The 17,126-nt window shown below is 53.6% G+C and overlaps 1 protein-coding gene across 1 annotated transcript in view; it reads left to right on the forward strand.

Moving 5' to 3' along the window:
- The window catches only part of ERGIC1 (endoplasmic reticulum-golgi intermediate compartment 1), a 116,496-nt gene continuing 100,188 nt past the window's right edge, over window positions 819–17,126 (forward strand). The window contains exon 1 of the mRNA XM_018065547.1: window positions 819–968. Within this exon, the coding sequence (XP_017921036.1) occupies window positions 949–968 (20 nt within the window). The 5' untranslated portion in view covers window positions 819–948. The remainder of the gene's footprint in view (window positions 969–17,126) is intronic.

Raw genomic sequence — 17,126 nt, forward strand, 5'->3', positions numbered from 1 at the left:
CTCAGAGAAGCCCAGCGTGTTTCCCAGAGAGGCTCAGCAGGGATGTGGTTGGGTCCACTCTACAAATCTAGGCCTGCCTGACCTCCACATTTCTGTCACGGTATTAGGCCCTTCACTCAGAGTTAGATGCTGTGCATAGCCCAAATTTGTACCATGCCATTTAATTTGCACAACTCAAGAAAGTGAAAGTCGCTCAGTCGTGTTCAACTCTTTGAGACCCCATGGACTGTACAGTCCATGGAATTCTCCAGGTCCGAATACTGGAGTGGGTAGCCTTTCCCTTCTCCAGGGAATCTTCCCAGCCCAGGGAATCGAACCCAGGTCTCCCGCATTGCAGGCGGATTCGTTACCAGCTGAGCCACCAGGAAAGCCCGAGAATACTGGAGTGGGTAGCCTATCCCTTCTCCAGCGGATCTTCCCGACCCAGGAATGGAACCGGGGTCCCCTGCATTACAGGCGGATTCCTTACCAACTGAGCTATCAGGGAGGCCTCAACTCAGGATTACTGGTTTGCAAATGCAAAATAACGGAGGCAGTGGGATTTGTTCGAGGCCACAGAGAAATTGATGGAAAACAGTGGGGGGCGGGGGCTGGCAAGGCATGAATAACTGTATCTTTGGGTGCTCCCTCCCTCTCCAAACCTCGAGCCCCACAGCGCGCCCCGCTAAGGCCCGCCCCTCCGTCCCGGCACCCAGCCCCCCACCCCAGCCCCCGGGCCCCTTTAACGGTGCGGCGGAAGGGGCGGCCGGGGGCGGGGGCGGTGCCCAATGCGCTGAGCAGAGCGTCACTTCCCGGCGGCGGGAGGCAGCGGCGAGTGTCGGAGGCGGGGGGCGGCCGGCGGGGGCGGGGCGGCCGGAGGCGGCGTTGGCAGCGGGCTGGGACCCACGCGGCGCCGCGGCCCACCTGGCCTGCAGCGCTCCCATCCCTGGCGGCGGCGGCGACGGCACGATGCCCTTTGACTTCAGGAGGTGAGTGTGGCAACACCGGCGCGGGGCGTGCTCAGGCACGCTGCGGACCCCTCCCGCCTGAAACGCAAAAGCAGTCCCCCACCCTGTGCATGCCTCCGCCGGCCCTCGGGGACTCCAGGCGGGCCCCCTGCCGCACACAAAGCCAGCCGGAGGCTCGGAGGGCCTCCTCGTGCAGCGGGAAGCTAGGCCACCCACCTCTCAGGCCAATCCGCCCCTTCCCTCTCGGGGTCCCCCTCCCCAGGCTGCCCTGACACCTCGCAAAGTCGCATCCCCTTCCCCCCCATACTGGGAAACAGATTTCCTTCCTCCCCTAGATGGGCGCGAACGAGAAGCCATCCCCTTCCTCCCCTCTTCAGAGCCCCTCCTGAACCCCACCCCAGTGACAGGTGCGTCCAGGGCACCTTGGATGAGCCCCCAGGGGTCCACAGGGGTCTGCAGCCCCCTCCCGCCACGCAGCTGCTGGAGGGTTTCGGGTTTCCGTAGGCTCAGCCTCTCCCCACTGGCTCCAGCTGGAGGCCCGTGCCTCCGCTGGTCCTACTCCTGTGCTCTGGGTCTGGGGGCTCCTTGGGGGAGGGGGGGAGACCAGACCAGGGATCTGTGGGCAGGGCTTTGCAGAGAGGGCCCAGCCGGGTCTGGCCTCGGCTTTCTCCAGTCACCACAGTGAGCCCTTTGTGGAGTCCGGCGGTCACCTGGTCCACGTTGTGCTGGGCTAGGCCTTCTGGAAGCCTGACTGACAAGGGTCTCCACCAGACTTTCCCTTGAGGTATGGAGCCCCAGGGGCTGTCCAGGCCTGAGGCAACATTGCTGGACGTGTATACCAGGGAAAACTAGCAGGGCTTTAGTGGGTTAGAATTTAGTGTGAGCTGAATTAGAATCCTGTCTCTGTCCCCTCCACTGAGCAGGTTGGTATATTCTAGAAGTTGGGGCAAAGGCTCTGGGTACAGACCTCCCCTGAGCTGCTCAGCTGGATGACTTGGGCAAGTGTCTGAGCCCTCTCGGTGTCTCTGTCACCACCTGCAGATTGGGGCTAAAAATAAAGTCCCACCTGGTAGGGCTGAGAGCCTGAAAGACACTTAATTCAGAGCCTGGTGGGGTGTGGAGTTCAGAAGTGAGATGTTAGTGGACCAGCTGCCTCTCCATGAGGCCATTTCCTTACCCGCAGACTAGGGCTTCTGGTCCTTCCCTGCAGCTGTGAACGAAGCCAGGGTAAAGTGCCAGCCTTCCTGGCAGAAAAGCCTGGCAGTGCCCCCCAGGCGTGTGGGTGTATTGGGGTGTCAGCCTGAAGAGCTCAGAGGCCTGGGAACTCGCACTGGCGGGCGTGGAGCTCGGCCTGCCGTGGGCGCTGTGGCCGTCTCACAGCCTGCCCCTTCCACGCAGCCCTGGGGCTGCCACCAGGGTAGTTCTCACACAAGGAAAGGCTCCTCTGATGGAATTCAGGGGCAGACCTCATACCAACAGCTAACATTCAGGCCATGAGAGAGCTGTAGTTGGCCAATTTCGGTTCCATAAAGCCTCCCCTTACCCAGGCTGGTAATTCCTGCCCTCTTCTATCTTCTGTGTGGTTCAGTAGGTTCTGGTGATTTTGACCTTATTGAAGAAGTCACTGCTTTGGGGCATACAATTCATTCACTCTGCACCTAACCTCACATTTTAAGGGAAGGAAGTTGAGGGCTGAGGGTCTTGCCCTAGATTGAAGGGTGGATCAGGGTCCCAGGTTGCACAGAGTTCCTGACTTGGTGCTCCTTGAGTTGGAGATCGGGCATGTCTAGGTGTCATGGGAGCCCCAGCTTAATGAGGTGTTTTAATCGATTTCCTTGAAAGCTTGTGCTACTCCAGAACAGTGAGAATGTATTAACACTTCCATTCGCACCTTGGAGGATGAGCCTAGTAACCTACATTTCTAAGACGTGTTCCTTCCAGGGCTCAGGTTCAAAGGAAGGGTCCGCCGTCCCATGCACTTCAGGGTTCACTGATCAAACATTTACTGAGTGTCTGCTCTGTGCTTAGCCCTCCGCCCGATGCCCCACTGCAGAGCTGGGTGACATGTGACTTGTTTGCCCAGCGCCAGGCAGTGGTGAGCTGATGGAGCTGGGATTCAAACCGGGGACTGTTGGCTCCAAAGCCCTGGAGCTTGATCTGTTAGCCGTGGGTGAAAAGGGAAGACTTGGAAGGTCCCCAGCCCTGTCAGATCTCTTAAAAACCATGGGGGGAGAGAGAAGGACATGGAGACCCACTCACAGTATTCTTGCCTGGGAAATCACATGGTCGGGGAGCCTGGTCATCTACAGTCCGTGTGGTTGCAAAAAAATCACTAAACAGTAACTACAAAGGATTCGCTCCACCAGGAATGTGGGCTGCCCCGGCAACCCCAGAGACGACCCGCAATGTTACACGTGTCCCTTCGTAGTCCCTTCTACGTGTGTGCGTAGGTGACGTTTGAAAAGTTGTCTTGCCACTTGCCACTTGATTCATCTCTTGTTCTGCAGTTTGTATAAACCTATTGAGAGTATAAAATCCAGCCACTGAATTGTGGTCACAACTGTATGAAAGTTTAAGAACGTATATCAGTTTTGTTATAGGTATATAGTGGTACAATTTATGCTCAACTTATGTTCAGTGAAATGTACACACTGTAATTAAATAACCCTTAATACAAAAAAAAAAAAGACCACGGGAGATGGAGAGGGATATATTCTGATTGAATCCTCCCTCTCCCAGTTCGAGGCCAGGGAGAAAACCAGGCTTCCTGGTCATTTTGCTTTCCTTAATACAGAATGAAATCAAGGAGGAGAAAGGAATCTCTTGCCCTTTCTTATTAGCACTCCTTGCTCTCTTAGCGCCTGTGGGACCTTACCTCTTGTGTGCTTTCCTGTCTGTGAAATGGGGATGAAAACAGTACCCATTGTTGAGGAGATTAATTGAGCCACTGTGTGTAAAGCATTTAGATGCAGAGTAAGCACCCAGGAAACTTTGGTCACTCTTTCCGTTACTGGTATTATTTCATCGAAGCACCTGTTGCCGAACACTATATAATTCACTTAATTATTTTGTGCTTATTTTCTTTCTGCCTCCCATGAAAACATGAGCTGCCTCAGGCAAAGACTTCTATCTGTTTCCTTCATTGTTGTAACTCCAGTGCCTAGAAAAAATTGCCAGGGCTACCCTCGCCCCGAGGACGGGTCTCTCAGAGTCTGTGACTTCAGTTCAGTTCAGTCGCTTAGTCGTGTCCGACTCTTTGTGACCCCATGAATCGCAGCACGCCAGGCCTCCCTGTCCATCACCAACTCCCGGAGTCCACCCAAACTCCTGTCCATCGAGTCCGTGATGCCATCCAGCCATCTCATCCTCTGATGTCCCCTTCTCCTCCTGCCCCGAGTCCCTCCCAGCATCAGAGTCCTTTCCAATGAGTCAACTCTTCGCATGAGGTGGCCAAAGTATTGGAGTTTCAGCCTCAGCATCATTCCTTCCAAAGAACACCCAGGACTGATCTCCTTCAGAATGGACTGGTTGGATGTCCTTGCAGTCCAAGGGACTCTCAAGAGTCTTCTCCAACACCACAGTTCAAAAGCATCGGTTCTTCAGCACTCAGCCTTCTTCACAGTCCAACTTTTACATCCATACATGACCACTGGAAAAACCATAGCCTTGACTAGACAGACCTTTGTTGGCAAAGTAATGTGTCTGCTTTTGAATATGCTATCTAGGTTGGTCATAACTTTCCTTCCAAGGAGTAAGCGTCTTTTAATTTCATGGTTGCAAAATCACCATCTGCAGTGATTTTGGAGCCCCCCAAAATAAAGTCTGACACTATTTCCCCATCTATTTCCCATGAAGTGATGGGACCAGATGCCATGATCTTCGTTTTCTGAATGTTGAGCTTTAAGCCAACTTTTTCGCTCTCCTCTTTCACTTTCATTAAGAGGCTCTTTAGTTCTTCACTTTCTGCCATAAGGGTGGTGTCATCTGCATATCTGAAGTTATTAATATTTCTCCCGGTAGTCTTGATTCCAGCTTGTGCTTCTTCCAGTCCAGCGTTTCTCATGATGTACTCTGCATAGAAGTTAAATAAGCAGGGTGACAATATACAGCCTTGATGTACTCCTTTTCCTATTTGGAACCAGTCTGTTTTTCCATGTCCAGTTCTAACTGTTGCTTCCTGACCTGCATACAGGTTTCTCAAGAGGCAGGTCAGGTGGTCTGGGATTCCCAGGATTTCTTTCAGGATTTTTCACAGTTTCTTGTGATCCATACAGTCAAAGGCTTTGGCATAGTCAATAAAGCAGAAATAGGTGTTTTTCTGGAATTCTCTTGCTTTTTCCATGAGCCAGCGGATGTTGGGGAAGCCAATTATAATGTGATGATGCCATTTCTTCCTTTACTGGGCACCTTTTCAGCTCTGGGTGGTTCATTCCCCCCTTTCTTCCTTGAACATGTGCTTCTCTAAGTTGCACTCGGGGTGGGGGAGCAGGCAGAGCACAGAGGAGGCCCCGGGCTTTCAAAGGTGACTTGTGTTTGCCTGGCTCCCAAGGCTTTGTTTCGTTAGTCGCTGGACCTTGAAGTGGTGGAACTGGCCTTGTGACCCAGTTCCGTGGGTGTTGGCCCTGCCGGGACCCAGTTCCGGCTGGCAGGGGCCAGAACACCTGCTGTCTCTGCCTTGGCCCGCGGTGGCGGTTGGGGGCAGGGTGCAGTTCCCGTTGCCCAGGCCCAGAGGAGCCTGAGCAGGACTTTCAGGCACGCAGTGGGGAGCTGGCCACCTCTGCTGAAACCCGAAGACCTGGGGCATGACGCTCCCCTGTCGCTGACCATTGGGCTCTGGAAGAGTTGACTTAACCTTCTCTGAGCCTCAGTTTCTTAATTTTCAGGAGATGGCACCCTTCGCTGCCTTCCCCGGTAGGGTCGATGCAGGGGCAAATGAGCTGTCTCTGCAGGGTGTGGTCAGCTACAGAGTTTGTGGGGCCTAGTGCAAAATGAAAATGCAGAACCCCTTGTTGAAAAAGTATTAAGCTTGTCAGGACAGTGAAGCAGAACGTTAAGCCAGGTCTGAACGCAGCCCTCCGAGCCTGGGGCCGTGTGACCACACGGTTCTCAAGCCTGCGATGCCAGCTCTGCTGGCATCTTGGTTCAGCCTCCATTGCCTCTCACTCTTGCCTTCCGAGTGGTCAGGCATCTCCAAGAGACCGTAGATCTCCTCAGAGCCCCAGGGGAACTTTCTGAAGTTGACATGATTTTTTTCACATCCTGGTTTCAGCCATCAAGTGGGGCCTGTAGCTCTGATCAAGGACAATTTCCTTAGCTCCCCGTGTGGCCTCGCCCGATGGGGTCCCTGCAGCCCCCCTCACTCCCTGCACCGGTGTCAGCCTCCCAGCCACCGTGGCGGGCTCTGAGCACAGTCAGCACTCGGCAGATAGCAGCTTACCCGAGTGCCTGCATTTCTGCCCTGCTTCAGCCCAGAAAGAACTTGGGTAAGCTGGTGGAAACACATACTTTACAACAAGTTTTAAAAAATTTAAATAGACTTAAAAATGAGGGCAAAAGGGAAATAAAGATAAGACCAGAGGAAAATTTTAGGTGAAAATCAAGCCAGTATTTTGTGTTTATTGAGCACTTACTAGTGCCTGACTCTTGTAAGAATCCTACCTGTGCTCATTTAATCCCTCAGTAACCCTGCAAGGCAGACACTGTTGTTATCCCACTTTAAAGACGAGCCAGTTGAGGTGCAGCAGAGGTAAGGGACATGATGGATCAGCAAAAAGTCCTGGGGGCTGGAATGCTGCTCTCTGCCCCAGAGCCCTGCTTGTATCCTGTAGGCTCATCTCTAAAGTTTTCCCCTCCCACTCGCCAAGTTCAGAGAGAACAGAATCCCCCTCTGATTGGACTCATTGGTTTTCTCATCTCTAACCTTTTCCCAGAAGTGCTCACTAAGAAGTTTAAAGCCACCAACCCTTGTTTTTTAACTAACCTCATGTGGTCTGACACCTGATTCTAAAGTCTTTAAAGCACCCCCCCCCCCAACCCCTTACTATGGTCTCACGGTAGTTTAGAGCAGTGGTCCCCACCCTTTTCAGCACTGGAGACTGGTTTCATGGAAGACAGTTTTTCCACGGACAGGCAGGGAGGTGGGGAAGAATGGTTTCAAGATGATTCAAGCGCATTACGTTTAGGGTTCACTCTCCTATGGGAATCTAATACTGCCGCTGATCTGACGGGGGCTGGAGCTCAGGAGGCAAGGCGAGTGATGAGGAGCTGCTGTAAATACAGATGAAGCTTGCCCGCTGCTTACCTCCTGCCGTGTGGGCCGGGTTCCTAACAGGCCACGGACCAGTATCGGTCTGTGCCCCAGGGGCTGGGGATCCTTGACTTAGAGCCTCTCACTCTGGAGGGCCCAGGTTTTCCTGCTCCAGCCCCTGGGGCTCTAGAGTGTAGGGCATGCGTTGACGTGCTCATCCAACATGGAAGGAGATGGAAAATCTCTCCTCCCAAGGCGGTTTGGATTCCTGACCTCGATACTGTAGTATCTTTAGCCAGCTGTGGATTCATTAAGTTCTGTTTCCCATCTGGTAATCTGTTCATTTTTAAAATTTTGGAACTGCTCCTGGGCGGTAGTAGAGAGGCAGGCAGGGTGTGAGAAGGGCGTTTGGGGTGAGACTTATCCACTCCCCTTGTATCAGTAACCTTCAGCTCTGGCGGAATATTAAGAGTCACTGGAGGAGCTTTAAAAATCCCCAAACTCAGGTGGCTCTCCAGACCCGGTACTCAGGACCTGAGGGTGGGAGGCTGAGGCATCAGTGTTTTATAAAGGCCCCCATGTGATCCCAGTGCACAGCTCAGACTGAGCAGATTCCTCTGCATCAGGAGAACCATCTTTAGTAGGCTGAGAGCACAGGGAAGGCCAGATGCTGGAGTGGGTCCCTGCAGGGGAAGCTGGGGAGCGGAGTCTGGTCCCACTGGTCAGCCCTGCAAGCCCATTCCCTCCTCTGGGTTGGTTCTTCACTAGTAAAGCTGTCAATAAGGCAGGTCAGTGGTGGTGGTCGGGGGAAGGGTTACCTTACTTTTCAAACTGTGGTGCCACATTAACAGCGTCAGCATCCCCTCGGAGCTTGCTGGAAAGGCAGCGTCACAGGGCCCACCCTGAGTCTATCTGTAGTTTACCAGGGTTCCCGGGCTCTTTGGATGTACAGTGAGGTTGACTCGCTCAGCGTCTCCTGGTCTGTGCTGCTCCATAATGGACTCCCTCCTGGGAGATCCACAGCATGTGCATAGCTTACTAAAGACTCTGAGAAGTCCTGCGCAAAAGGAACCTGAGTCACTTGGCTCAGTCCAGCTTTTGCCAAATGTACTCTGTAAGCCACCATGTGGCTCATAGGGCGGCCACTACCATTTCTCAAAATATTGTTTGGGAAACACAGCTCTAATTGATCCTTGAAGGAAGTGGTAATTAGCCTAATTGTCTGTTGTCAGCTTTAACATTCAGGTCTGTTAACTTAATTACATTGGTCTGTGCAGGAAAAATAGGGCTTCCCTGGTGGCTCAGTAGTAAAGAAGATTCCACCTGCCAACACAGGAGACCCAGGTTCTGTCCCTGGGTTGGGAGGATCCCCTGGAGAAGGAAATGGCAGCCCCCTCCAGTATTCTTGCTTGGAAAATCCCATGGACAGAGGAGCCTGGCAAGGCTGCAGTCCATGGGGTCTAAAAAGAGTCAGACACGACTTAGCGATTAAACAACAGCAGCATGGGGGGAAAGTACCAGACAGGGAGAAAAGCCTGCCAACGCTTCTATGTGTGCGTTTTTAAGAGAGGCAGGGGGTACTCAGGGTTCCCTGTACTACCAAGAGCGAGGGGAATGCAGAAGGTGCTTTACAAATCTCTCTACTCTCTGACTGGGCATTATTCCTATTTTACATCCAGGGAAGTTGACCCCCAGAGATGCTGGGTCACACAGATGGTACTTCAAAGGGGCCCCAGGGGACCAGCTCAGCTCAGACACCTGAAAGCATAATCCTTTCCTTGAACGCTGCCTCTCGGAACCTTCCGGGCAGCACAGCTGGACAGGAAGCAAGATCCGTTTGAAATGGACTGAATGTTCTGTTTATCCAAAAGGTGGAAACCCTATTTGAGATGAGTGGCCTGGCTGCTACCAAACTTTAGTCGCAGGTCCCTGAGCATCGCGTGCTGGCAATACTTTTCTGTTGAATTTCGGTGTGAGGCTTGCATCCCTCAGGAGGAAAGGGGGCAGTCCGTGTCTTACTGGTAATGCCCGACAGTTCCGGACAGTTCCTCAGCTGCCGGTGTGTGTGCTGTTATTGAACTGGAAAATCACACTGGTCACACGAGATAGATACGATGATAGTCACTTATTTGTCTGTGCTTTATCTTTTTAATTAGCATCAGAGAAAGTGGCCTTTTTTGGGTGTACTCTTCTACGGACTTCATGCCGTGTGACCGGCCCACCGTCTGGATATAGAACAGTTTCATCCCCTCAAGAAACTCTAATTCTATCACTTTATTAATTGAAAATTTTAAAACTGTGGTCAGAACACTTTAAAATGAGGGCTACCCTCTTAACAGCTTTTTAAGTGCACCGTGCAGTATTGCTAATGCTGGGCGCAGTGTGGTAGAGCAGATCCTGGAACTTATTATTTGTCTTGCATGACTGAAACTTTATACCTGTTGAATGGCAAATTCCCATTTCCTTCTCCTCCAGCCCCTGGCAACCACTGTCGTACTCTCTGCTGCTGTGGATTTAACTGTTTCAGATGCTTCCTATAAGCGGACATAGTAATTTGGTCTTCCGTGACTATGACTAACCACTTCCCTGGTGGCTCAGACAGTGAAGAGTCTGCCTGCAATGTGGGAGACCTGGGTTCAATCCTTGGGTTGGGAAGATCTCTTGGAGGAGGGCATGGCAACCCACTCCAGTATTCTTGGCTTCAGAATCCCATGGTAGAACAGCCTGGCAGGCTACAGTCCATAGGGTTGCAAAGAACTGGACACGACTGAGCAGCTAACACGCTTTCTGTGACTGGCTTATTCTACCTAATGCAGTGTTCGCCATGTTCATCCATGGTTTCCTTTTTAAAGGCTGAGTAACATCCCTTTGTGGTGTACGCCACATTCTCCTCATCCACTCATCCGGCCATGGACACGCGGGTCATTTCCACATTTCGGCTGCTGTGAATAATGGTGCGGTGAATATGGGGGTGTATATACCTCTTTAAGATCCTGATTTCAGTTATTGTGGATAAATACCCTGATTACTGATTTGGTATTTCTATTTTTAGTGTTTTGAGGACCCTTCTTACTGTTTTCCGTAGTGGCTTCTCTGACTGACATTTCTGCCAACAGTATACAAGAATTCCAGTTTCTCCACATTGTCCCCAACACTTGTTGTCTTTTATTTATTTGGGTGATGGCCATCCTGACAAAGTGTGAGGTGGTATCTCACTGCGGTTTTGATTTGCATTTCCCTAATTGTTGGTGAAATTAAAAAGCAGAGATACTACTTTGCCAACAAAGGTCCGTCTAGTCAAAGCTATGGTTTTTCCAGTGGTCATGATGAGAGTTGGACTCTGAAGAAAGCTGAGTGCTGAGGAATTGATGCGTTTGAACCGTGGTGTTGGAGAAGATTCTTGCAAGTCCCTTGGACTGCAAGGAGATCCAACCAGTCCATCCTAAAGGAGACCAGTCCTGGGTATTCATTGGAAGGACTGATGCTGAAGTTGAAATTCCAATACCTTGGCCACCTCATGCAAAGAGTTGACTCATTGGAAAAGACCCTGATGCTGGGAGGGATTGGGGCCAGGAGGAGAAGGGGACAACAGAGGATGAGATGGCTGGATGGCATCACGGACTCGATGGACTTGAGTCTGAGTGAACTCCGGGAGTTGGTGATGGACAGGGAGGCCTGGCGTGCTGCGATTCATGGGGTCGCAAAGAGTTGAACACGACTGAGCGACTGAACTGAACTGAACTGAATTGTTAGTGATGCTGAGGATCCTTCCATATACCTGTTGGCCGTTTGTGTGTCTTACGTGGGGAAGTGTCTGTTCAGGTCCTCTGCCCAGTCTTAATCAGGTTATCTGGTTGTGGGTGGTGGTGTTGTTTTATATTTTGTGTGTGTGTAATTTGCTATAGAGTTGAAGGAATTTCTTACGTATTTTGGATATTAACTACTTTTCAGATACATAGTTCACAAATATTTTCTCCCAGTGAAAAAGGTGCCCTTTCACTCTGCTGATTGTTTCCTAATTTAGTTTGGAAACGGGAAGCCAGTATTTAGAGCTGGGAAGTGACTGGCCCAGGTACACAGCTGAGGAAGTGCGGGACTAGGCCTTGAACTTGGGGCCTGAGTCGAGCCAGGGCGCTTTGGCATGTGCTCCCTGCCTCGCTGGTGCCCAGACGTTGTTGATTTTTGTGGCTCCCCACCAGGTTGCACCATCCTTTTCCCTCGTGCTTTCACGCCAGGAGTCGCTGCGACATAGCAGAGTTTAACTAAAATACCCCTTCACTACTTTGGAAGGAGCCTGGCGATACTTGCCCTGTTTGGATGTTTTGCTGGGTCCAAGGGCACCTTTGTGACATGGAGCAGGTGTCTTCAGGGGCAAGGGCTAGGTTGTGGGCCCCCTTTAGGAGTGGCTTTCTTCCCTATGAATCCCTTGAGGGCTGCCTCCCTCGGGAACAGACCCTCACGCTCAGCCCATTTGGCAGATCGCCCTGGATACAAAGCCATTGCCCGTGTTCCCTGGGCTCCGGGCCCTGAACAAGACGCCTGAGTCTGTGAGCCTCCCTTTTCCTCAACTGCGTGTTGGGGTACTCACACTTTCCCGGCAGGACTTCTGTGAGGATGGGCTGAACCGTGTGGATTGCAGGTGCTTACACTTTCCCGGCAGGACTTCTGTGAGGATGGGCTGAACCATGTGGATTGCGGGACAAGTATGCTTAGAAGGCAGGGTGTGTTTCTCTCATCCTGGCCTTGGCTGGCTGCCCTGTGCTGTGCCCCATGCTCAGCCCTGGTGGGTCTGTGCAGAGGGGCACCTGATGGGCGGACATGGTAAGGCCGGGACTCCTGGGGTGTGCAGGGCAGAGATGTGCCCTGGTGAGGACACCTGGGGTGATTCAGCCCGGAGCTGGGCTCCCTTCTCTTAAGTGGCACCCATGTGGTGACCCCGGACACCAAGGCAGTAACCTCTAGTGGGAGACAAAGCGGTCACAGGGTCACACACAGATGCCCCCAGGATCCCAGAAGGTACCTTGGGGTGGGGGGGGGCAGCTGAGTGCAGGGGCTGGAGCCCGTCAGAGGGTGATGCTCCATTGGAAAGGGGCAGCTCCCTGTGGCTTGTTGCCCTCCAGGTCACCCTGTTTTTCAGGAAATGATGAAAATCTCGTAAATTGTGTGAAAACGATTAGTAACTGCTTTCAATTTTATTTTTGTTGAACGTTAGGCTGGGCCAAACCAAAGCCTTCTGAGGGCTGATGACGGCCTGCGGCTGGCGGCGGGTGGGCTGTGTGCACCGGGGGCCAGCACAGGCTTGCCCGGTGGACAGGACTGGGTGGAGCCCCTGGACTCGGGAGGGGGTCTGGTGGGTCTGGACTTGGAGCTGGAAGCAGAGGAGTGAGGGACCCCCAGATTTGGGCAGAGGCCTCTCAGGGCGTGCTTCCTGGCCTGGGGCTTTCGTCCCCTGGATGGTGCTGGGGGCGCACGGCCAACTCTGCCACCAGACCTGACTTTGCTCCTCAGCAGTCCCGGGCTGGCCTAACCTCAGTCAGAGTGGCACTCCCTTCTCCAAATCCCTGAATACCTTCAGCCCCCAGGGTGTCTCTCTCAGGGGCCTCCCAGCGCTGCGCTGTGCCCACGGTGCCCACGGTGGTCCCTGCCTATCCAGTGCCTGTGCTGTGCCCATGGTGCCCACGGTGGTCCCTGCTTACCCAGTGCCTGTGCCGTGCCCATAGTGCCCACGGTGGTCCCTGCCTATCCAGTGCCTGTGCTGTGCCCACGGTGCCCACGGTGGTCCCTGCCTATCCAGTGCCTGCGCTGTGCCCACGGTGCCCACGGTGGTCCCTGCTTACCCAGTGCCTGTGCTGTGCCCACGGTGCCCACGGTGGTCCCTGCCTATCCAGTGCCAGGCTGGAGGCCTTTCTTGTTTCAGGTCAGCCTCAGGGTGATCAGGCCGCTTGCCTGATGAGCATGCTGGGCACAGAGGGGATGGGGTGTGGCCAAAGTTGCACAGACCACGGGCAGGTGGAGCGCTCGTCTGTGATGCCAGAGCTGCTTTTCTTACCCAGCTTGCATGCCCTGGAGGGGAGTGTTATCCCCTTGGTGCAGGGGGGCTTCTCCATGGGCGCTCCCGATGCCAGAGGCTGTCTCCTCAGTGGGTTTACAGTTTGCTGCCGGGGAAGATGAGGGAGGGGGCTCCGGGTTGCCTGAGAGGAGGCCGGGCCTCAGAGGCCGTTGCCAGTATTCAAATGTGTACACCTGGGCCGGGGGACCAGCTGAAACCCTGCTGGGGGGAGGGGTGCAGCCCTCCCGTGGGGACAGGTGGGGCCGCCCAGCCCTCCCTCGCTCTGGCAGCCTCTGGAGCCCCAGTTAACAGGCCAGCCCTCAGCTGGGGTGGTGGAGACATTGTCTGTTGAACATATTTCTTGAGGGCCTGCTGTGTGCCAGGCACTGTGCTCAAAGCTGGGCATACAGCGCTGAGCCAGCCAGACAGCTCCTGCCCCCCAGCCTCATGAGACATATGTTTTGTTGGGCTTCTCTGGGGGCCCAGACAGTAAAGAATCTGCAATGCAGGAGACCTGGGTCCGATCCCTGGGTTGGGAAGGTCCCCTGGAGGACGGAGTGGCGCTTTTCTCTCTTTTCTTAAAGACACTTTTAAATTTTAGAATAGAGTTACAGGAGGGTTGTATAGGTGGTACAGAGCCCCTCCAGTGTTCCCCATGGTTCACACATCTGTCCCAACCAGGAAACTGACACGGGTGTGTTACTGTTAACTAAACTCCAGACTCTATTTAGATTTTGCCTCTTTTCCACTATTGTCCTTTTTGGGGGAGGAGACAGGCTTTTTATTTCAAAAAGATAATCAATTTTCATTATCCAAACAGTTACACTATTGGTTTTCCTTTCTCCCAACTGGTTCCCCAAGAGACCACACCAAAGGAGAAGGCACACATCTAGCATACCTTACTGGAGCCTCACCGGAAAGGGGAGACTGGGTCGGAAAGAAACGTTTTAAAAGACTGTACATTGCCAGCCCACAGACCATAACTTTCACAGCCAGGTGGGGTAACCAGTGCACCCCAACCTGAACGAAGCAAAGTTTCAACACAAGATAAAATTTAAAAACAGCTGTTCCACTAGCATCCGTTTATTGCTCCAGGACGTAATGCATTCGGGGATCGCGTCCCCCCCAGTGCCGCCTGGGGGCAGTTCCTTGGTCTTTCTCGTTCTTCATGACTGTGGCAGTCTTGAAGAGCCCTGTCCGGGTGTCTTGCAGAATGCCCCCCACCCTGGGTTTGTCTGACGTTTTCTCAGGGTTAGGCTGGGTGAGGGGTGGAGTGCCCTTCTCAGCACATCCTGTCGGGGTTACCTGACACCCGCCTGGCGTCACGTTGGCATTGACCTTCAGCTGGATCCGGCGGCGTTTGCCAGGCTGCCCCCGTGACACTCGTTATTGATCAGCAGTCTTCCCCCCTTCACTCTCAAGTGGCCCTCCCGCAGGGAAGCAGAGCACCAGTGCTGGCATCCTTGCGGAGTTTCACGTGCTCTCTCAGCAGAGCCTCTTCCCGCTCTGCTGGTGCAGGACATGCTGAAGCAGACACCTGTGTCTCTTCTGAGGGGGTCGGAGGCGTTGCACCATGTCCGCTTCAGTTCTTTCCGTTACACCCCATGCCCTTTGAAAGAAGAGCCGGTAGCGAGGCCTGGAGGAGCCGTAAGAGGAACTTTGAAAGGACTAGGCAAGATTCGTCCAGCTCAGGGAGGCGCTTGGAAGACTCGTCGCTCGTCCCTGTCTTTCAGGCCCCTCCGTGGACAGGGTGGTGGGCCTGGCCCCAGCTGACCCCTGTGGCTCCAGGGGGTTGGATGAGACATATGTTTTGTTGGGCTTCTCTGGGGCAAGCTTCTCTGGGGCGCCACCTCCCCACTCATCTCTGCGGGCTGAGATCTCACCCACCCTCCTGGGCGGCCTTGAGCACCACGTCCTCCAAGCGACCCCCTGTTCTTTGGGGGGTGACGCGCCGCGCTCGCCACAGCCCTCCCTGACCGCGCCATCCTGTGTCCGTCCGCCTCAGGGCCAGCCGCCCCCCTTCTCGCTTCCCGCCTGCTGGCGGGGCTCCAGGCCATGGCAGTGCCACCCATGCCGTCTCCTGCAGGACCCTGCCCGGGGGCTGACATCGGGCGTGGCAGTCCCTGGGGCGTGTGCTTAGCAGAGGCTGCCTGGCATTGTGACTCTGACAGCGCTGGATTCAGGTCTCAGCTTTACGGCTTCCCCGATGTGCGACTTTGGGCAAGAAGCCCTCTGGGTCTCCATTACCTCACTGAGACATAGTAAGCCCGCTGCTGCTCGGTATTGCCTGGCTCCCCGTCCTGACATGAGGACTAACTGAGCTCATCTCCGTGAAAGCCTGGGGACTGTGCCTGGCATCTGTTACTTATTAAAGGTAACTTGATAACATCTTTGAAAATGGACAAACGGTATCTCCTACCACAAACAGATACAAATAAATAATTGCAAGTGTATTCCTTTCTATCCAGCTGGTGCCTGCTACAGTGGCTGGGGCTGTTTAAAAGGGGATGTTAGCAAGTGCTAGAGAAACAAGCAGGTGACGGCCAGATAGCTCTGCTTCAAGATGTTCTGTTTGGTGTTCTCAGTACCCTCAAAGGAGTTGAACAGGGATTGGCCTTCTCACTGAGAAGTCTGATGCCATTTAACCACCAGGTTCCTGCTGCTGCTGCTAAGTCACGTCAGTCGTGTCCGACTCTGTGCGACCCCATAGACGGTGGCCCACCAGGCTTCTGTCCCTGGGATTCTCCAGGCAAGAATAATGGAGTGGGTTGCCATTTCCTTCTCCAGTGCATGAAAGTGGAAAGTGAAAGTGAAGTCGCTCAGTCGTGTCCGACTCGTCGAGACACCATGGACTGCAGCCCACCAGGCTCCTCCGTCTATGGGATTTCCCAGGCAGGAGTGCTGGAGTGGGCTGCCATTGCCTTCTCCTGCATGGCCTGAAATCACCATGGGTCACACCGGTGGCTTAGGTGCCACACTTTGGGAAATGCTGGCTTAGGGGACAGAAAGCCCACAATTTGTGCACAGGCAAATCCAAAACTTGGTGCAGAGAGAGGTGGGTGAAATCACCCTTTCACCTCAAAACACTTATCCCTTTATAGTTTTCACTGTGACTCAAGCTATTAACTAATGATGTCACTTAACCAATGGGGAAACTGAGGCCTGGAGCAGAGCATGACCCCTGGCTCTTGCAGGACTCACGGCCCCCTTCTGTCCCTGGTTGCTGACTTTGGTCAGGGAAGGCTTCTTGCCATAGGTGTGACCATGCTGGGCAGGGTCATGTGTCTTCATGATGCTCTCCTGCCTCCCTGCCCTGCTTACCAATGCCTGCCTGGGACACGTGACTGTGTGTGCACGGGAATACCTATCTCCCAGGCCTGCTTCAAGGAGTCGGGAAATCAGGAGATGACCCTAGGCATGCCGGGGAACTTGTCACACACTCACTGGCGCAGGAAGCGACACGAGATTTGTGTGGGGACTGCAGCAGTAGGTGCTGCCCTTGGGGACTGCCTGCCTGCCTGCTATTGAGGGGAGGGCTCCCTGTGTGCCCCGCCATGTCTTACTGAGGTTGTTTTACGCTCTTGACTTGGGGATGCTCCCCGAGTGGCTTGTTCTCGGGGTAGAGGAGTTCGGCTTCCTCTCCTGCTCCTAACTCCCCTTTCCTGTGTCCCACCCACTCCCTTGTTATGCCAGCGCCAAGCCCACCCATTGAAAACAGGCAGTGTGCCCTGGATCTCCCAACAGCGTGGCCAACAGTATTGTTACTCTCTCTCTCAGGAGATCCAGGCCCAGGGAAGCAGGGTTCGTTCATTCATCGATTCATGCACTCACCCAAAGGTTAATTGAGGAGGACTCCAGGGGCAATCAGACTGACATTGTCTTT

This window comes from Capra hircus, chromosome 20, assembly GCF_001704415.2.
Source record: "Capra hircus breed San Clemente chromosome 20, ASM170441v1, whole genome shotgun sequence".
NCBI classification, from domain to species: Eukaryota; Metazoa; Chordata; class Mammalia; order Artiodactyla; family Bovidae; genus Capra; species Capra hircus.